General features: G+C 36.5%; 1 protein-coding gene across 1 annotated transcript in view; it reads right to left on the reverse strand.

Annotated features, from left to right (window-relative positions):
• LMO3 (LIM domain only 3) overlaps window positions 1-22959 on the reverse strand; it is a 60765-nt gene that overhangs the window by 6470 nt on the left and 31336 nt on the right. The window contains exon 4 of the mRNA XM_089920355.1: window positions 6921-7046. Coding sequence (XP_089776481.1) covers window positions 6921-7046 — 126 coding nt within the window. The remainder of the gene's footprint in view (window positions 1-6920; window positions 7047-22959) is intronic.

Here is a 22959-nt window from a genome sequence, read left to right on the forward strand (position 1 = left end):
TAATTTTAATTTTTTGTTCATTATGGATTTTTTTTGCATCAATTTTTTAATTAATTAATTTTGGCTATGCCGCATGGCCTGTGGGATCTTAGTTCCCTGACCAGGGATCAAACCTGTGCCCCCAGCAAAGGAAGCATGGAGTCTTAACCACTGGACTGCCAGGGAAGTCCCGAAAGATTTTCATACTAAGGGAAGTATGTCTAAAAGAGAAAGATAAATACCATATGATATCACTTACATGTGGAATCTAAAATGTGACACAAATGAACTTATCTACGAAACAGAAACAGATTCACAGACATAGAGAACAGACTTGTGGTTCCCAAGGAGGAGGGAGGGGTAGGGAGGGATGGATTGGGAGTTTGGGATTAGCAGGTGCAAACTATTATATATACAATGGATAAACAACAAGGTCCTACTGTATAGCACAGGGAAACATATTCAGTATCCTGTGATAAACCATAATGAAAAAGAATATAAGAAAGAATATATATATAGTATAACTGAATCACACCGCTGTACAGCAGAAATCAACACATTGCAAATCAACTATACTTCAATTTAAAAAAAACAAATAAATGACTGAAAGCAATTAAAAAAAATCCATGCTTCTACCTGGAGGCGGTAAAGCATGAGGCTATAAAGTTATATAGGTTTTTTGTATTATTATTACTTCTTTACATAGCTTTTCAAAAGAGAGCCTATTATTCAATGAGATGTTTGCAATATAAATGGAATTCATCTAAAATATTCCTACCTGAGATATGTTGATACTAATATGTTGTCAACTGGATAAAGTACCTTTTATGTGCATATCAATTTATACTTAAAGGTCAAAATGAAACAGAACATAGGTGAGGAATGTCACACACATATAACTTAAACAAAACAGCTTTGAAAGCTATAGTTAAGAACAGATTATGATTGCTTTGCAATTAGGATTGATATCTTCCTTTAAAATGTCCTATATATAAACATGAAGAAATTAGAGGAATAGCAATGCAGATATCGGACACCTAACAAAATGATCTATAACTGTGATTTTGTAAGAAAGGCTAATTTCCAATGTTCTATAACCAGGTCCTGATGAGATTTAGCATTTCAGAAAAATATTATAAAAATAGTGATGGCCAGAGGATAGTGTATGTATATATAGTAATAGGTCAGGCTAAAATTCTTGAAAATAAACTGATAATCTTCCTTATAAATTAATCTTAATCGCTTGTGATATAGTCAGTTCAATTAATTCTGCCATCATTAAAAAAATATGTTAAGGAATAAAAAGATGCCCCATCAGATTATTAAGCCACCTAATCTAAATGTTTTAGAATTAATCATAGATTTAATTTCCAGATATTTTGGAGTAACTCTAGTTGAATTCATACGGTCTTAGAGACTTGAAAAGTACAGACAATAATTAAGAAACCATCACTATCAAGTACGGGGCTTAGAGTAGTTTTGAGCGGGTTATCAAATGCCTCTGCTAGGAAGCTTTCATTTGTGATATCCTCTTTAAGAATGAAAATGTTAACTTAGTCATCTTATTTTTCTAACATTAGTGACTGCCAATTATAATTAATTTCCATTTCCACAGCACTTTAAAAAGAAAGGGGATCCATTCCATATTTCCAATGTCTCTACTGTTCTATTTAGCATCCTCAGTTACTAAAAGATGGAGATTTTGATACTGTACTGTGTTTTCAGTAAGAAGTGCAGGTTATATACTCATTGTACACCTGTGAACAAATTTACTGTCTTTTCCCAGTGACAGCCCAGTTGTCATCACACAATGCATTCCGAACAATCTTTTCTGTACCAAGTTTCACTACCCACACCACAAATCCTATTATCAATTATTTAGCATCTACCTTTTTTTAACTGCACTATATCTACTCCCATTTATACCCACTTTGTCAGAAAAGCAAATCTTCATCTCGAAATAGGTCAGGGTCCTCATACTGGCTCTGGATCCAGAGATTAAATCCAGACTGCCTGTGTTCAAATTTTGAATCTACCGTTTTCTATCTGTGTAATCTTGGGCAAGTTATTTAAATTTTCTATACTTCAGTTTCCTCACCTGTAAAATGAGGCTAATAATAGTACCTACTTCTGGGTTATTTTGAGTATTAAATGAGTTAGCACATGTAAAACAGAACAATGTCTGGTGTGTGATCAGCACTGTATAAAAATATGCTCTCATGATTATTTGCTAACAATAATCTTCTCACCTTTGCTTAGCTATTCCCTAGCCAGGGATATTTCTCCCTTTTTTCCATCTACGTAAATTCTAAAAATTCTTTTTTTAAGGGAATATAGGAGTACGGGAGTAATAGGTACAAACTATTAGGTATAAAATAAGCTATACGGATATACTGTACAACACGGGGAACATAGCCAATGTTTTACAATAACTATAAATGGAGTAGAACCTTTAAAATTGTGGATATTGTACCCCTGTAACATATAATATTGTACAGCAACTATACTTCAATCAATCAATCAAAATTCTGTAGTTTCCATTCCCTCCATCAGTATTCCCTGACCCCGTCAACTTATTCTGATCTTTCCCAAAGCACTTATTTATTGGTGTATCATTTACTTTGGCATTTCAAATTTTCTCATGAATGTGTAACAGGTTTCCCACTCTGGGCAGCAGTGCTGAGGTAAATGACCATGAGTAAATTTTCTTTTGAACCCTCTGAAATACCACCGTAACCTGTACTACCACTTGAAGTGGGTGGGCCACAAATGTTGGTGAAGAAAGACTTATTCTAGAACTGAATAGCCTTAAAGAACAAAGATACTTTTGATGAATAATTTAAATTTGGACTCATGTTGACTTTAGTCCACTGATTTCCTACCTTTACAATTTCCTCTCTCTACCCCATATTCCTCCACGTCCCCACAAAACTCCCTCTCTAACCTCTGAGCACACTGAGCCGCTTTTCATTTCCGGAACACATTACTTGCTTTCACACCTCCATGCCTTGCCTGCTTCTCTATCTGTCTGGAAAATCCTTTCCTCACTGCACCCAGCCTTCTTCACTTCCTCCACGCCCCCACCAGACACACCTCCTATATCCTAACCAGTCCTAGAGAGTCCTTTAACATCCAGGACATCAACCCTTTGGTGCTTTCTTAAGACTTCAAGAAGCACAGACCTCTCTTCCCTCAGTATAGATCTGTTTAGCATCGATTACATTCTTCTCTCCTGTGAGTCTTTGATGTCATGTCTCTCCCTAAACTCTAGATACCCCTAAGAGAGAAACTGGATTTTATTCACCTCTGTTTCCACAGAGCCTAGCACAGTGCTTTTTTTCTTTAATGTTACACAGTTCTACATATTTGAGGCAATTTCATTACAAACAAGCATTTTTTCCCTTCTCTTATAAAACCATCATTTAGTTTCCTAGAATTTTCTAAGGGGGGGGCTTACTCATCTTTAAGAAATTAACCTATTACTCAGAATTTTCCAATTCTGAATGAGATTCATGTTATCATACAAGATGTTCAAAATAACCTTCTTCAGGTCCTTTCAAAATAGATGAACTTTTAGATTTTAATTCAGGATTCACATTTTTAGCCTTACCCTTTTAAAAAGGACAGAGAAGATCACCCATCTTGAAAGTTCATTGTTACTACCATCTTTTTTAAACATTCAGAAATGCTTTAGAACTTAATGATATTGTGATTAAAAGTTAAGATGAAATGACTTGCTAAATAAAATTATAAGCATTTATAAAATCATAATTTCAGGGGTCAAGAAAGTTTGCTTAAGGGAAAGTGCCTGTAAATTACCTATTGGCCTTGTGTGTCACTTGAAAAGGTGCAATACTAAGACAATGATTTGGCTACTATGAGTAGAGGCTCCTGAGGCAGATGGCTTTATTGGAGAGATTTCCCAAGCAGATGCCAAAGGATAAGGAGAGTCTCCTATATTGAAAACTTCTGGATTCAGAGTAACAAAATGTGTCTGCTTTGCTTGACTGATGAAGATTAGCTGACTTCTTGCATTAAAGAAGTTTGTCTTGTAGAGACGGAAGTGACAAGACAATAACTAAGTGTTAATTGTGCATAACCAGCACTAAAGATATTCAGTCCCATTATGGCATGTAATAAATGAAGCGCACACAGAAATATATTAGGTACTTTAATAATGATACTAGAACAGTATTCTGCAGCAATAAGAATGTGAACAGTTTTAGAGTCAAAATTTAGGAGTGTTTGTCTTACTTGACTGAGTTCCACTGAGGAGACAGATGTAATTGTGAATGCAACTTTTTATTTCAATGGTGAGATAAAATTGATATACGATTTGTAAATAGCATTAACAACCTACAATTACTTTGCATCATAATAGAATTCAGGCTGGGTTTAGCACCTGAATGATGTTTTAATTTTCTGTGTAGAACACGGATAAAATAGGTAAGCCTGCCCTAATAGAAAAATGGACAAAAGGAATAAACAGGCAGTTCCCTAATAGAAGAAATATCAAAGCGTCACTAGTAATCAAATAAATGCTAATTAAAAATGATAATGAGATACCATCTTTCATCCCTCAAGGTGACAAGGATTTCTTTTAAAATAATAATTCCCAGTGTTGGAACTTATGTGAGGGAATGCATTGTTTTTTCTTTTCTGGTGTGAGAATAATTGGTATAACTTTTCCAGAGAGCATTTTGGCAATATATAATGTAAGCCTTTAAACTGTTATATGGTTCGTCTAATTAACTATGCTCCTGTGAATTTAGCCTGACACAGATTTGAGTATTTGTTTATAAAGTCTGCATTAGATTGATAATACTGATGCTATAAAAACTTGAAGAAACAACCTACACATCTGATGACAGAAGACTGATTTAACAACATATGAAGCTTTATCCATAAAACTGAACACAAGAAAGCTTAAAATGTCATAAAAGAATTTTTAAAGGCAGGGAAAAATGTACACTATAATGTCCAAGTGACAAACATTAGGATTCTTCCTTGTTACTTTCCTTTAAGATGCTTAAATGTGGTTATAATATAAAGTATATGCTATATATCATTTGCCACATATGCATAGAAAAATGTATGGCTAGCCACATACCAAAATATTAAAATAATTTCTTTTAGAACAGTGAGACATGGGACAATGTTATTCTTTATCCCTTTCTATTTTCTAAATTTTCCTCTATAAGTATGTAATTGTTTATAAGTAGAAAAGCAGTAAATGTTATTGTTGCACAAAGATAACTCTATTGTTAGTGAATGCTATTAGTGGATGAAATGTGGTAAGTAAACAAAAATATTCTAAATTTACTACTAATATACCTTTAAAACATATACACATAGAGGCTCATGCATATTAATGGGTCTGTAAGGATGTGTGGACATTTGTGTTTTTGTATTCATATCCTTACAATAAAAAATATGTGCATTTGATAATTTACTTTTGGTTAAGTGTCACTACAGACTGAATCAACCTACTTTGATTCCAAACATCTATTGGGAAGACTCAAGATGTTGCAAGATGACTTCTTGAATTATTTCCTGGGTAAATTATACATTGTGAGGTATACAAGGCCAGATTCTGAATATCTACATTTAGCAGGAGATATCTTATGTAAAAACCAAGTTAGTGAAATATTATATGGTAAAAGTAAATTATAAATATCAAGGTAAAAGAACTAAATTTTGAGAACCTATTGTGTTCCTGGTACTTATAAATTCTTTCATTTAATTTTCAAAATCTGCAGGATAGACGTTAGTGTCTCCATTTTAAGGATGTGCCAACCAAACTCAGAGAAATTAAGTGACTTACGCAAGACTGCACAGCTAGCATATGGTGGGGATGGAATCTGAATCCAGTTCTCACTGTAAACCTCATACTCTTTCTACTACTCTACAGCGCCTCGTAAGAAGATGCTGCATTTAACGGTAAAACGGCCAATTATAGTAACTGAGAACTTGACAAAACTAATATTTACTGAATATTTTCCATGTTCAGGTGTTTTCACACCTGTGCTGAATTTATTTTCATTAAAATCCATCAAGTGCAATAATTTTTGAAATGTATTTTAATGATATGTATATTTTAATATTCTAACATCCTCTGCATTTCTTACATAAAACTGGTATGGTAGTATATAGCTCACACTAGAATTAAAAGTTATTATTTTTACTTTGGAAAAATGGAAGGAAGTCATAATACTTTGAGATGAGAGAGTTCTCTGAAATTGACTAATCCAGCTCCCTTATGTTATAAAGGAGAAAACTGAGGTCCAGAGAACTAAAATAGCTGGTTTATGCTCACACATCTTGTTAGGGAGAGTCCAGACTGGAATTCACGTTTCTAGATTCCCTGTGCAATACTCTCTCCATCGTCCAATGCTGCCTCTCTGATGCTGATAAGTGTATCCAACCTTGCTCCCAAAGAGATTTGAAGCAACTTGAAAAGTACACATATAACAAGGTTAAAACTCAAGGTAAGAAATCAAGAGATAGGGCAACTGTAAGTATGAAAAATAAGATGAATACACACTGCCTGCCACAAATTCCTGTGTATTTTCCTCAGTGTAAATTTGTTTGCTCACAGAAGTAGTACTAAAAGTAAACATACTTTAAACTTGCTTTTTAAAAGACAGAAAAACTATAAAGAATGAATAAGAAGAGAAAGTCTTCTATAAAGTTTTCATATATCTTACTGTTCATTTCCTATCACATCCTGCTCTATGATGCAGTTCTTTGGGGTAGAAGGGTAGTCTTGCGACCCTTCTCCTTCTCAGTGATATGTTTCTGGCCCTGAATGAATGGTTGCAGGAAACAAAAATGCTGAGATAAGTTGCTTTAAGTAAAGTGTACTAAAATAATTCCTGCCTATTAAATACATAGCCAGCAAAGAGAGATTTACTGTTTTTTGCAGAATGAAATCTGCTTACCTCTGATTACAAAGCTGACACGCAAAGCAGTCGAGGTGGTAAACGTTGTCCTTGGCGCGCATCACCATCTCAAAGGCAGGGATGAGCTTGCTACAAGCAGCACAGTTTCCCGTTACACCGAAGAGCCTAGAACAATAAACACTTTTGTCAAACTCTTCCAGGGAAATCTGATTTGGTAACCAGAGAAGACGCTAGTAACACCCTATAAGGCTATCAATACGCAATGCCTTATGATGTACACAAGTGAGTTTTATCCTAGGTGTATACATAAATAGTCTTTGGTGATACATACTCAGTTGACCTTCCTTGATGAAAATCACATCTCGTTTGAGAGGAAAAGGAAAAGACAAATACATTAGGAAGCTTACATAACTGCACACAAACAGAAGTCAAAAGGGGTGAATTCACAGCAAAAATCTTCTACTTGTTAAAATATAAAAGCAATGTAACTTTGATCTCAGTGCCACATATTAAACACTTTAGTTGGAAAAGAAACCCATTTGAATGACTCACTATTTTCTGATACCTAGTTACTAAAAGCTTTGCCATTATTATTAAAAGAACATTTATGAACCAGCCATTTAAATAGTCAAAAAACATTAGAGGTGCATGTACCTCATGGCCCTATACCATAGTTATAGCTATGATTATGTTATTTGGGTAGCACATTAAAATAAATGAGGCTGTAAACTATATATAGCTAGACCAGGAATTGAAATAGAATATACCGTAAGAGCCACTGGAAAAAAGGTATTTCAAAAAGTCCTATTTGCTGTGGATTCCTGAAAATAGTTATTGTAATGACCTAAAAAACAGTACAAAATAAAATGTCTCTATAGCTTCATAATGGAAGGAAATAAAATATTTTATCCATTTGCACTGGCAATATTTAAACCAAGTTTCTTTAAAGTTGCTAATGGTGGTGAAGAGTTATTATAAATAATATTCCGTGCATACAAGTTAATGCATTTTTTAACTAGGAAGCAAACTAGATGAAAAACACCACATCTGCCAGTTTTCTTTTTTCTCCAGCATCAGGCTGACAGGAGAAAAATATAATGGCTCTCATGGGAAAGACCAAATTAAAAGCAGTTCTAAACTAATGAATTCAAAGGTGCTATGGAGAAAACTCATTTTAGTTATAAAAATGTACTTTAAAAAATCTTAGCCTTTCATTTTATTGAATTTAAGGATTACATACAAATGTGCTGAAGTTTCTCTACTTATCACTTTCTATATTCTCCAAAGATAGATCTTTGCTTAAGGCATGCATATTCATTTTCAAGTTTATAACTACTTCCTCTTGCCAGGCTCATGACAATTGTCAGGAAGAGTTGTGAGGACATTCTAAGTGCCTGGCAAAACGTGTAATAAATGTTTATGATTGTGCTTTCGTTAGATGGTCTCTTAAAGAACGTAAGCACCTTGAGGGTACAAACTGTAGATGCTTTTAAACAGTTTGCTAGCATAATCTGGGCTCTTGATAAAAGTAAGCAAAAGGTTTATATGTTAGAAGACTAAATTCAAAATCATTAGGCACTTCTTTTCCTGAAAGAATTTTAAAAACGTTTTAATAGTCTTATTTTAACAAATGTAACTCTAATAACCTGTGTGTTCTCAGTTTACAGCCCCTACTTTGGGAAATAACTTTTCTGTAAAAAGAACTTCATTGAAAATGTACTATCTCCCATTTCCTCCTGCATCATTACAAATGAAACCACCACAAACGAAAGCTTTCATCCTATTCTTTTGTCAGCAGAATTTTCTCGTGCCTTCTAACACTTCACATTTACTTTTCTGCGAATGATCAGGAGTCCCATCACTTATGTGGGCCGTTTGTTTCTTCTGTGCTCCTGTTTATTATTTTTGAGAAATAAGGAAATCTTAGAAGTTCTATACTCCATGCATATAGATGCACTTGTGCATATAAAATGTGGTTAGGATGAGAGAGAGCAGTTTTTAAGAATGACTCAGTTTGCTTATATCTAATAAACATACACATACACACACACACAATGCCATTTTGAAATTCTGGACATAGTTTCCCCCAATTTCAATTGCTCTCGCTAGCTGAGCATTTATCAGCTACCTGATTAGAATTTGTTTCCACACAAACCATTGATCATCAGCCTATTACTAGGCAAATGACAGTTAATTACCCACTACATTAACCACTGGGACCTGAGACCTGCTTCTGCTGCCATCAGTCAACATGATAAATGTGGCAAGTTCAGTAATGCATGGCCAGCCCTGAGCTGCCTGCTATACTGCGAACAACCCTCAATCTCACTTCCAGGCCCAGGAAAATCTATGGCAATCTGCATAATTACAAGCTCTGGGTTAATAACAGACAAATGATTTGTTGCATCTAAACAAAGTCCTTGGAATGGTCCTGGTCTCTGGTGGCTGCCCGTACAGCTTGCTGCCACGAGTGTACTTTCCACTACAATGTGCACAAAACAGTCCTCTGACGTTACAGCCTTCCAATTTGTTGCCCTCCAATTTATGGATTCTGCATATGTGATTTTTAATCATTAAAGGACTCTTGAAGCAATATTATCTTAATTATTCTCTGCTGTAACCAGGGAATTAGGCTTCAGATAAAATTTTCTTCTTCCACGCACTTTCCCTGCCTCGCTGGAGGGCTCCATCAGTTTCCATCTACACCTGGACTCTGAAATCCTAATGATGAATTATTGCGCCTTTCCCTAAGAGGGTGAACCTTACAAGGGAACATTTTACTGAACTGTCAGCTCACAGACTGAGTGTGGAGATGCGGAAATCTGATCTAATTTACTGCAAAACGATGCATTTGTTAGACTTTTTTCCTCAGTTTTGTCCAAGGATCAAGAGATCTTTCTAGAGCCACGTTCACGTTCTCCTTTTTCTCTGTGGGACAAACCGAAGATTCTCTGGGGGCAGGAACCAAGTCTTTTTTTTTTTTTTTTTACAAAACGGGGTTTTCAAAATATATAATGTTATCCTTTGGTTTTCAAAAATGCCATTTGGATTTTCAGGCAAAAAGAATTTTCAATATATATCAATTAAGTTGAAGGCATGCATAATCCTCATTGGTCAGATTTTTTTCAAGTATGTCTAAGAAATATTCAGGAAGAGTCTCTTAATTATCTAATTCATTTAGACGATTCATAATCTGAGAAATTCTTGTAAACCCTTCCTCTCCATCCTCACCCCCAGACTCATTTATAAGGATGTTAAGAGGTATCCACTTTTCCATGTAAGCTAGAGATCTCTGTAATCTCTTGTTTATAGTGCTTATGCAATCTTAGTAAGTAGTATATTGAGACAAAGCTTTATTTAGAAAAGAAATTCCTCTGAAATTTACCTAAATTAATCAGAGTACCAGCTCATAAACTTATGGTAAGGGAAGAAAATAAGGTCACTGATCCATTTTGTTCATCTTAAGGTGTCCTGCAGATTATTAAAGCATGGCAGGGGTTAATTTGCCAATTTCTGGGATGGACTGTTCCCTACCATTTATGTTCATAATAGGCTTAAGCCATATGACCTTTACCTTGTTTCTGACACACTACCAAAAGTAGACCTACAGTATAAAAGGGGACAACTATCATCTATACAATATCAGTGTGTATTACCATTTCAAGGAGTCCCAAAGGATGTTTCTATCCCTTTTCCATTCAATTTTTTTTTTCACTACCTGGTATTGGCAATCTAAACACAGACACAAAGATAAAAACCAAACAAACAACTTTCTTAAGAACTCAGCCTATCTGTATGCTGTATAACACCTCCCACGTGGTAGTAAGCATGCATAGAGAACTACTTAATAATTCTTGTGTATGGGTGGCATAGCAAGAACTAAGACAAGACACATTTATATATTTTAAAGGTCCCCAGAAAATTTTGCATTTTTACTAAATGTTAAACAGCTTTTGCTACATAGTCATAAATCAAGTGAATTCTGTATGGGTTGGTATATATCCATTACTAAAGTTCCTGGGGGTGGAGGGTGGTGGTGGAGAAAAACTCAAGACATATAATCATTTAACATAGCAGTAATGAATATGGTTTACTACAGGCATCAGGGGAAAATGAGTGTTCATTGTAGTAGTGTTTTTTATTTCACAGCACCAGATGTTTCTATAGATTTTTTACCAGGTCAATGGCTCAAGTCACTAAATCAAATTCCCCCAAGCCAATGGAAAGCATAGTATTTGATGCAAATTAATTTATTATTTGGGGGAAAATGCATAAATAAATATCACTGCAGTAAACTTTAATTTTGAACAAAGATCAAGCAACTCTCCTAGTATTCAAGCAACCCTCATTCAGTGACTTGAATACACATGAATTTAAATAATGGTATATATTTTTTAAAATACTGAGGATAAGACTTGGTTTAGTTATCCTATGTGAAAAACCCTCCCTCTGCAGAATAACTAGAGATGAACAGAGAAAGGAAAGTTTAGTTTTCTAAGGATATGAGATTGTAATCAGTTGAAAAGATCTTTAATTTCTGACTGCCGGATGGGAAAGTTTTATTGAATATGTTCTGTGGGAAGGAATGGAACATTTTCACAGACTGAGAAAGGCAATTGCTTTTCTGTCTATTACAAATATACTTCTCACCTCCTTTTCTATTTCACTCTTTTAAACTAAGGAATGCAGTGATAGAAAATGAAAACACTTTAAACATTCAATTCTCTTGTTTTAAACGGAAAAAAAGCTCACCCATTACAAGGCTGAAGAGAGTTGAACCTATTGTTCTCTCTCCTGTTGGGTTTTAGCCTGCACTCCACTGTCATAGAGATAAAGATAACGTGGGAGTGAAAAGAAGCAAAAAAGGAAACACTGAACATTTAAAAATATACCAAGGAAAATATAAGAAATGTTTAACATTAGTTTGAACTGTGTTTCTAATTGTTGCACAGTTAGGCTACTTAGCACATACTTTTAGAATACATTGGTGCATGCACATAGATGACTTTGAATTTTTCTGAAGTTAAGCTAAAAAAAAGCTTTAAAAGTTGACTATATTTTTTTGGGTGGGGGGCACGCCACACAGCATGCGGAATCTTAGTTCCCCGACCAGGTATCGAACCCATGCCCCCTGCAGTGGAAGCACAGAGTCTTAACCACTGGACCGCCAGGGAAGTCCCCAAAATTGACCATATTAAAAAGGAACTAGATACATCTCCTGTTTAAAGGAGACTTACAGCTTATTCCTTTCATAATTAAGCACTTTTATTCTATAAAATTAACTCTAATTTAGTGTATTAAGTCCAGCCTTGGTACAAGATAGTTTTTATTAACATAGGTAGATCATGACAAACAGGAACATAAAAGCCATTTGCTGAAAGTAATGTTTAATATATATATAAATATATACAGGTATAGTATATATGTATATTCTCTATATATGCTATGTATATTCACATATACATAGCATATATACAGTTTCTCTCTTTATATGATAATAGTATAGTTTCTCTCTTTATATGATAATAGATATCTCTCTACATATCTATATATAGATATCTGTTCAGATGGATATATATAGAGAAAACACACACACACACTCACCAGGTAGGTAGATATTACACAGAAAAAAGGGTTAATGGAAAAATTAAGTAAAACTTACTAAGTGCTTAACTACAATTTCAGTAAAAAACTACCAAAGGCCTATGCTATATAGTTGTATATTATGTGAAAATAAACAACTTGCTACCTGAAAATCCCAGAGACAGCTTATGGTACAGACAGAAAGCTCAGGTTCAATGAACGCTTTGTTTTTTTTTTGTTTTTTTTTTGCGGTACGCGGGCCTCTCACTGTTGTGGCCTCTCCCGTTGCGGAGCACAGGCTCCGGACGCGCAGGCTCAGCAGCCATGGCTCACGGGCCCAGCCGCTCCGCGGCATGTGGGATCCTCCCGGATCGGGGCATGAACCTGTGTGCCCTGCATCGGCAGGCGGACTCTCAACCACTGCGCCACCAGGGACGCCCAATGAACCCTTTTTAATGAAATTGGATGCCTACTGTGTGCAAGGTACTTAGCGAGAGACTCTGAGATGAATATGGCTGGGCGTGTGCTGTCGAGGAACTAGTGAGGACAACACCAGGACAGCAGGTGAGGGTGCTCTGCAATCAAGACAGGATGGCAGTCACTCGGTCAGCTGTACTGAAGAGCCAGGGGAGAGATGTCATTTGAAGCAGGGCTGGAATGACAGATATCATGTGAGAAGGCAGAGAACTGGTGGGAACTGAAAGTAGAGAATCTCAGGTGGAAGTTAGAGGGTAAGCAGAAGTCTGGAGATGGTCAAGGTCAGGGTTTATTTATGGTTAGTTTAAAAAAGGGCAGGGCTTCCCTGGTGGCGCAGTGGTTGAGAGTACGCCTGCTGACGCAGGGGACGCGGGTTCGTGCCCCGGTCTGGGAAGATCCCACATGCCACGGAGCAACTGGGCCCGTGAGCCATGGCCGCTGAGCCTGTGCGTCCGGGGCATGTGCTCCGCAACGGGAGAGGCCACAGCAGTGAGAGGCCCGCGTACCGCAAAAAAAAAAAAAGGTCAAATATGAGAGCCGTCTGTTAGGCTGAGGCTAGGTCAAGTAAGAAGAGAAGCCTGGAAGCCTGGATGGGTGACTCTGGCCTGGGTGACTGAGGGTTCATGTCTGGTGCAGCAGTATTTTCCGAGGATCCTCAGCATCTGTCTCTCACCCACGCTTCAGCAAAACTCCACTCTTCCTTGAATCAGACAGAATCGCCCTAGGCAGCGTGAGGCTGGGTGTTCAAACCAGCACAGTGGGCTGCTTCCTCAGCACCTGCCAACGACCAGTTGGATTTAGAGTATCAGCTCACGACCCAAACCGTTCAAACAATGTGGCGAGGATAATCAAATTATAGGTAAACAGTTACCCCTGAAATAGGAAGGGAGAAGGCTTTTTTTTTAAAGGGATTTAAAAAAAAAAATTTATTTATTTATTTGTCTGTTCTGGGTTTCAGTTGCAGCATGAGGGATCTAGTTCCCTGACCAGGGATGGAACCCGGGCCCCCTGCATTGGGAGTGCAGAGTCTTCACCGCTGGACCACCAGGGAAATCCTGGGAAGGGAGAAGACGTAAGTTTTTAGTTTTCAGACCTCTTGTGATCCTTACTTAGCACTATACTGGGAACGATAGAAAAATAAAGAGGAGTGCTAAATGTGAAGAAAGAGCTTTTGGTGGAAGCCATTGCCATCCCTCTCTCTGGGTCTTGCATTTTAGGTAAAGGAAAGACCAAGGAAACAATCTAGGAAGACTTCGTTGCAGACTTGCAGAAGAACCAAGTCGAGTTCCATGAATGGCTGGTTAGGTGTCCCTGCCCTAAACAATCACAGGATCTAGTCCAGTTTGGGGACTGTGATACAAAATAAGTTGCTTTGGACTTTAGATAGTCCAGGAAAACAAAATAAAACAGCAATACCCTCCACGCCTATAGTATAGACTTTTAACTTCACCATCGAGCTGGTTCCTTCTTTACCTCCAATCAAGTCATCAGCCAAGCTAACTATACTTTCCCTCACTGTCTACAGCTATGCTGACCAACACGGTAACCAGCCACCACATGTGGCTATTGACCACTTGGCATGTGGCTAGTCTATATTGAGATGTGCTCTAAGTGTGACATACACACCAAATTTCAACGTTTAGCACAGAAAATATTTCATGAATAATTTAAAAAATATTGAATACATATTGACATGATAATCTTTTGAATCCATTTGGTTAAAAAATATGTTTTTAAAATTATTTTCACCTTTAAAAAACTTTCCTTTTAACAAGGCTACTAGAAAAGTTAAAATTAATATGTGGATCACATTATATTTCTATTGGACAGCGCTGGTCTACATCCTCAGCTTTCCTTGCACCCATGGATATACAAGGCTTAAAATAGTTAAATAAATGGAGAGATAGAATTTTCTAATTGAAATTCATCCTAGAAATCTCTCTGCCAGTGTTCTATACCTAAGGTCAGCGATATTTTATTATTTTTTTTATGGAACTATAGTTGATTTACAATATTGTGTTAGTTTCAGGTGCACAGCAAAGTGATTCCGTTATATATATATATTTTTTTGAAAAAGAATATATATATATTCTGAAAAAGATATATATATATATATTTTTTCAGATTCTTTTCCATTATAGGTTATTACAAGACATTGAATATGGTTCCCTGTGCTATACAGTAAATCCTTGCTGTAGGCCAGAGATATTTTATTCCAACTTAAAAGTAGGTATGCTAATAGTGTGAATCGTGATAGCACACCCATAATCTGAAATAGAAGACAATGTCCCACCTAGTTTTCCAGTTTTAGGCTTACTCAGTGTTAACTTCATTCTAAACTTATTTTCTTTTCCATGAAGGCAGCAACAGAATAACACGTAAAGAAAAATGAGCTGACGGCCTGTGCTACCTCCCCACCCTAGTGCTGCTATAAAGGGCAGGGGATACCCCACGTCTACGTACAGAAGCTTATACCACTATTTAGTATCAGAACTAACCTAATAACCTAACCCTCCTTACCCAAATCTGGTCCTTTTCTCACTCTACTTCTCTGTTTTCATCTGTAAAAATCTGGCGAGAGGACTTCCCTGGTGGCGCTGTGGTTGAGAGTCCGCCTGCCGATGCAGGGGACACGGTTTCATGCCCCGGTCCGGGAAGATCCCACGTGCCGCGGGGCAGCTGGGCCCGTGAGCCATGGCCGCTAAGCCTGCGCGTCCGGAGCCTGTGCTCCGGAACGGGAGAGGCCACAACAGTGAGAGGCCCGCGTACCGCAAAAAAAAAAAAAAAAAAAAAATCTGGCAAGAAGGGGTTGCACTGGACAAAAGTCTTTAAGTTGCTGACCTGAGGGCTGATTTACATAGAATTGGCATCTCGCTCCACACCTGACTCAGTTAGAAGTTGCAAACAGTGTTTCAATATTATACTTCCACTTTCAACAAACTACTGTCAATTTCTTCTCATACCCACTTTCCAAAGCCTTATGAGCAGGTGTTTCTGCTGTTTATGATCATCACAGCAACCTACTGGGAGAAGCGATTCAGAGAAAAGTAAAATTGCGTATTTTTCCTTCAGTACTTGATGAGGATAATACTTCTGGGCAAACATGGCAATTGTACCAACATTTCATACAAGAATCATAAAATCTTAGTCCTCAAAAGAATTTTCTCTAGCTAGAACAGAAGAAATGTGTCAAGCTTGCTATTTATGGCTGTGATATGTAAAAGACAAGGTTTTTCAAATTTTTAGATACAGTTATGGAAAAGGCTAGAATAATAAGAGGTAGAAATAACAAGAAACAGTAAAATAAAGGATAATATATATGAACTGAAACTGGGAATAGATTTTTTAAAATAATAGAGGTGGAGATTTCAACTAATCATTATAGCGTCTCTGCTCTAATTTTAAGTTTTTAATGAAGGGGAGGGCAAATCAGTCACAATTATATGAGCATAAAAAGTCTATGACTATTTTTACAGACATTGTGGGCAATTTAATCACTGTATATCTCTCCCTCGATGTAACTAAGGAAGTCGTTGGTAGATCAAAATAAATTCCTCACTGGTTTTAGCCACAGTACAATAAATGCTAATTGGATTGTGCTATATACAACTTTATAATAAAAGTTTTAAATAACTTTTTAAACTGATAATCTGTTCTATCATGAGTTTTTCAAAAAGCTTTGTCTACTTAAAATTGTATAGGTCTTTCATGGTGGAAACTTTTTAAGTAAGTAATATTTTCCTTAAAAAATCAGCAAGGAAGTCTTTTACTATCTTTACAGACTTCTTAGAGGCCCATAACTACCTTCTCTTTTAACTTTCCTTTTCACACTTTTATCTGTATATATTATATAATAAGTGAACAAGAAAGTAAGTGAAGAGGTATCTTATTTGAAAATATTATTTTTACCCATCTCAGAACTAATGAACCTGAAGTACTGTAATGTTTCAACAGAAAAGAAATGAGAAAACAAAGCATTTTCAGGGAAGTGATGAAGGTCATTTTGTAAACAGTTATTTGAGAACTAACCATGGGAAAGACTTTTCTTTGAATAAGCCAGTAATATTTTATATGTCAATTTCACTGTATTTCCAGGTGCCACTCACTCATTCATTCCGGCACTGACCAAGACTCACTAAAGCTCCACTGGGAAATTCTGACGCCATGATGGCAGTGTAATCGAAACTGCAATGCAAAAGTCATTTATTCTGATGTAAAGTGTATCTTTCACATCCAGAGATTATGAGTTAGTGACAGTAATGGCTCCATTATTTATAAAAGGTAAATAAGTCACTTAAGCTAGAATAGGTAAAGCATTTATTTATTCTTGCGACTAGCCTGTAAAATTTCAGACAAACATTTCTTCTAGGATTAATTATTATGTCTTACTTCAAAGGAAAAGTGCTTTATAGGATAAGAGTGACAATCTGTCTGAGAACCTGTTATCTACAACTTAGTTTCAAATTTTATTTAAATCTTTTACCTTACTTCTTTGAAGAAACAATTTAATTACAATATTTTCTTTTAAAGTAAATAGCAGGATGTGGGACATTGTATAATTGATTTTATAAGTTAACTTTACTAAAGAAAAGAGGTGCAGAAAATGTTATCATAGATATTTACCTTCGTTTGTAACTGAGGATATTTTGTTACAGAGGCATCACAGTATACCCTAGCTCTGAATTCCATTAACATAAATCACCAAAGATTCATGGAATACATCTTATTTGTTCTCTTTTAAAAATTTATTTTCTGCAAAACAAATTTAACATCTGACACCATTTACTTCTTTTGAATTTTAATGGACAATTGTTCTTAATTCTTACAAGAAAGTGGTTTCAAAACTACCATTTAAAAAACTATCATTTAAAAAAGCTATCATTAAAAGATCATATATGGATTAACTATCTATAATAGTAAGGGTATTCATAAGTCACAGTTTGTCCAGACAAGCTGGCACGTATACCTTTAGCCCAGTCTAATTCTCAGCAGCGCTCTGTCTTGATCGAAAGCGTCCTGGGTTGAATAGAAAATTATATGGCAACTCTAGTAAAGCCAAAGATCAATGAGAATTCAGAGGTTTCACACTTTCTGTTCTTCAGCTCCTTTTTTTACCCAAATAGTCATATTGAACTAAATACCCTCCAAGGCTTTTGTATAATTTTTAAATTCTGTGATTCTTCATTCTAGTTGAAGTGTAACTGGATGATTCAGGTAAATGTTAATTTGGAAAATCTGACTTTTAGTTGTCAGACTAAATTTGTAACACTCTCTTAAAACCCAGTTAAAAGGGAAAGTATACAACTTTTATTCAACATGAGTTAGTATTTTAAAAAAATATGCATATTATATATATTCAAATTGAATTTTTAATTTGAGAAGCCTTTAAAGGATTTTTGAATTGCTTTAAAGTAGGATTTAGAAGAATTATAAAAATAAAGCCAAGAAAACAATTATTTGTAGGCTTAGACAAATTCCTTTTTGGAATAAGAAATCATAAAAGATAGAAGACCCCCTTCCCCCACACACACACAAAAAAAAACAGTTTTGTGGAAAGAAGTATAATTCTTGAGTATTAATTTGTCCAAGCTTGATGCTTTCCATAATAAATTATCACAACACTCACTTAACACAGCACTATGGAGGAGAAATATTGAAGTTAAATTTTTGTGTAGTAAAACTATACAAAAAGAATTACAGTCAAACCTGTAGATTTTTATATATACACATACAAAATCATTCATAAACATAAATGATGTTTTCTGCATAGTTTTTTAAAGCATTTTCTTTGTAAAATGCCTCTTATTTCCCTAGCACTGAGTTTAAGTAAAGACTTCATTTTTGGAATGTGTATGTATTTTCTTTATAAAAAGATAGAGCTATTGAGGTATTTCCTTTGTTGTGTCACCTTTAGGACTTATTATTTGAAGTACTTCTTAGAAATTGCTATGCCACAGTGTCCAGAATTTTAACTATTCCTTAAACACTTCTAAAGCTGGATGTCAAACCCTTCATAAAGAGACAGTGTATTGGGGTGTGTAACATCAATATATATCCACCTTCCAATTTATAAAATACACTGAGTTCCGTTATCTCTAGAGCCACGCATATACTATTAACCATATAAAGCTCTGCTCAATGTCAATAAAGTAAATATTTTTGTAAGAAATCTACACAAACCACTTTGGGAAAATCTGTTCATGGAATATATGTTAGAATAATTTACTCTAAGAATATTACATTAAGGCAGAATCTGCTAAAATATTTGGAATGAACTCATTCATCTAATTTTCTAATGGTGTGATAATACCATGTGGATATGAAAGTGGGTTATCAAAATGGGAAATTACAAATATGAAACCTATAGTGATTGAAAGCAGAGATGTTTTCAAAGTAACGAGTACCATTCTCAAAATACTTTTCTATGCATTTATTACATGTTTTCCTATCCAGATACATCTTATGAAGGATAAAATGATGCTTAAAATCACTTGAAATTTTAATTTTTTTCTATTAAAGTTGGGAATAAGCCATTTAGTTAAATCATAGATGATGGGAAAATATTAATTACAGATATTTCAATGTCGATTCATAAATGCCCATTACATAAACCTTCAATTAACATACATTACTCATGTAAATATTATCTGGGGTTAAGTGAGAAAATAGTGAATAAGGCTTGAAAAACTTAGTATCATTCGTGAACAAAGTCAGACATAGCAGAAACAAAGATGTCGAACTCAGACATATTGAATATGGAGAAGAGAGGTACTGGATTTGTTGGACAGCTCATATTTACTGGTAACCAGAGGCCCTGAAAAGACAACTTAAAAGGTATTTGAACGCGTGCGTGCATGTCTTTCTATGTGCTTGTGTGTCCACATGTATAAATAAAGTACTAACCTACTAGTTATCTCTTTTTACCCTCAGCCTGTCAAAAAAACCTGTCAGCTGCAAAAGCGATAAGGGGGGTAGTTTAAAGAAGATACTGGAGCCTTAAGCTTCTTAATGTGCCAAGAATCAATCCCATGAAAGCAAACAACTTGAAAACGGGTTATATGTATTTAGGAAAAAGCTCTCAGGCTCCCTTCCCAGCTCTGCTTCAGCCGGAACTGGCGTTCAAGTTTTCTCACCCTAATGACCCCTGAAGCAGCCCTGAGGGATTGCAAAACAAGGCCGTTACACAAGGCAGCTTGCTAATTGAGAAGTTGATCGGGGGTAGAGAAATCCTGCTTTACCACGTTAAGTGTCGAAATCAAGCATGACTAGATTGACATTGCCAAATCACCGTCTGGAGGCCACTCCACGCCAGGAGCAGCAGGGCTTTTCACACCTGATAGGCCCTCACTCCATCTGCATCAAGTCACATTAAGAAAGGAATGTATTAGGAACCGGAGCCCGCGCCCGAAGCCCGTTACTCCACCGCCTAACTGCTACTTCTCTTCTTTTCCCCAAGTAGCAGACGTGTCCACGTGGTGGACCTGCAGCTTACCTGTTCCCTCCGGAAAACCAGTCTTCCTCCACCCACTCTGCCCATCTTTGCTATTACAAAAAATGTTACCACCGCTAAACCCCGGAACCAGTTAGAGGAAGAGAGTAGGGCTCGAAATTTGGTATTACATGTGGCAATCACGTGGATGTAAATTACAGAACCCTTGGAACGGTTTCTAAAGGATGGCTCTTTACAACTTTTTTCTTTACTTCCCTTCCTCCCTCCCTCCCTCCCTTCCTTCCTTCCTTCCTCCCTTCCTTTTTTATGAAGTTGCAGATTCACGACGTATGATCAACGAAATCGCCTGAAAATGGATAGTGATTTAGACGCTGCATGGTGTGCTGAAGAGAGGAGAGGCCTCCTGCTTTTGAGCTTTGAGTCCCCAGTCACGGATTTGCTGCTCTCCAACCTAAAATCTCCTGTGACAGATGGCATAATAGATATTCCCGACAGCCCGGACTGGCAGGCTGATATTACTTGGTGTTTTTTCCTACACTCTATTTCTGACAGGTTCAAAGCACTTCACCAACAATGTGTTTTAGGTGTGTATGTGTTTTTAGCTGAGACAATGGAATTAATTCGTACCTGTCCTCTGTTAACTGCAGGGTACACAGGGAAATAAATAGCTTGTTTCCAACTGCAAAGTTTTTTTTTTTTTTTGCCATTACAAAAAAATTCTTATATAAATTTGTAAAAGAAAAATTTATCTTTACCATGCTTATCGGGAGGTGGGAGGTGGCAGCCATTCTATAGGTGGGGAAACTGAGGCACAGAGGCAGCAGTGACTCACCTCGGAACTTTCAGTCAATTAGTAGCACTGATGGAAACCTAGCAGGTCTATGTTTTCTGATACCCAGATGCGGGTGCTCACTCTACTGGATTTTCTCTCTTGCCCTTAATCCACGTTGACCGATAAAACAGTGTGATAATATGGTAACAAAGAGAAACACACAAAAAACACACAAGAGAAAAGATATTTTCTTACCCAGCAAAAGGTGACAGGGCAATCCAATGTGTTATATAACCCAGCATTGCCTTCCAAGGCATAATCTAAGCTTAATATTACGATGTCTGTTGTGTTTTTTATAAAAGGTTCATCATTCTCTTTTGGAGCACAAAATTAATAAGTAAACCCACAAGAATAGAACACCACTAAAGTTGAGGCTTTACTTATTTTAGAAAACATAAGCATGAGATAAATGTCCACAAACTAAAGGTAATTCTGTCTACAGAGCATTTATAATGGAAAAAGCAACTAAAAGACTAAGTCCTCGCTGATAATTAGACCTCAGCAAATTAGACAAATCAGTCAAAAGATTTTCCTGTGCTTACATTTTAAAGAAACATCTCAAATCAATATCAATATGAAATCTGGTCAATTATGTAAGGGCTAATGTTTATTCAGTCTTGTCTCTGTGCCTGACACTGTTCTGAGCATTTTACATGAGTTATCTCATTAACCCTCACAACGAATGCATGACGCAGGTGGTAGTTTATGCTCCCATTTTATGGATAAGGAAAATGAGGTATTCAGACTTATGTAACATGCCCAGAGCTGAACTACACGGATCTCCCTCTTACCCCAATAGAACAGAGGGAACTTCAAGGGCAATTCACTATTACCACCTCTTAAGGATCTCTTTTCACTTCTTGACCTCTAGGAAGGGCTTACACATACATAAAGCTAAATTCTGTCTCCTCAGACCTTCCACTCACTGGGGCTTTACTTAACAAGTTTGCTTCTCCTTATATATAACATCTTTCTCTTCTGCAGACCACATCCCCACCCTTCCCCGTCACATTCAATGTTGAAATGAACATCGGGACCATCTGCAAGTCCCTCACACCAGACTTCTCAAATTCATCTCTGACTGTTCTTCCTCTCCTCAGACCCCCAAAGCCAACCCTGCTAGTTCTCTCTCGTAAATGCCATAAGAACCTTTCCTTTTTCTTCCTTCTCAGAGACATCCTTCTAGAAATGATCCTGAAGGAAATGCTCCTTTGCATGCATCACCTCTCCCCTGGACTCAGGCTGTGATTTCCTAGTTGAATGACTTTTCTACCAGCCTGCCTTGTCCTGCTCTCCACTCTCTACTCTGCAGCCAGTTACCTGGCTATGACACAGATTCAATTCATTGCTTCTGTCTATAACCTTCTATGGCTCCTCCCTGCATGCAGAATAAATGCACAAAGGCATGAGAGGGTCACTCTCTCTGGCCCTGGTCTTCCGTTCCACAGCTGTGCCTCACCCTCAAAATATTCTCTCCTTGGACTTACCATCTACTTTCATGCCTGTTCTATCATACCTGCCTGTTGAGCCCCTACTAAATTTATTTTTCCTGGCAAACTATGACTCTTTTTCTATATTCAGCTCAAACGCCACTGGATCTATGAAATCCCTCTGATTTCCCTGAGGCAAAATGAGTAACACCCTCCTTTGGCTATTTAAGCACTTGTTTTCATATACTAATGGCCCTTACAGCATTGGTACCAGTTCATGTCCTTCTGTTTGTTTCTTTCTTGCTG

Source organism: Delphinapterus leucas, chromosome 11 (assembly GCF_059928025.1).
Source record: "Delphinapterus leucas isolate spDelLeu-1000000601 "Yukka" chromosome 11, BTC_Dleu_Yukka2, whole genome shotgun sequence".
NCBI lineage: Eukaryota > Metazoa > Chordata > Mammalia > Artiodactyla > Monodontidae > Delphinapterus > Delphinapterus leucas.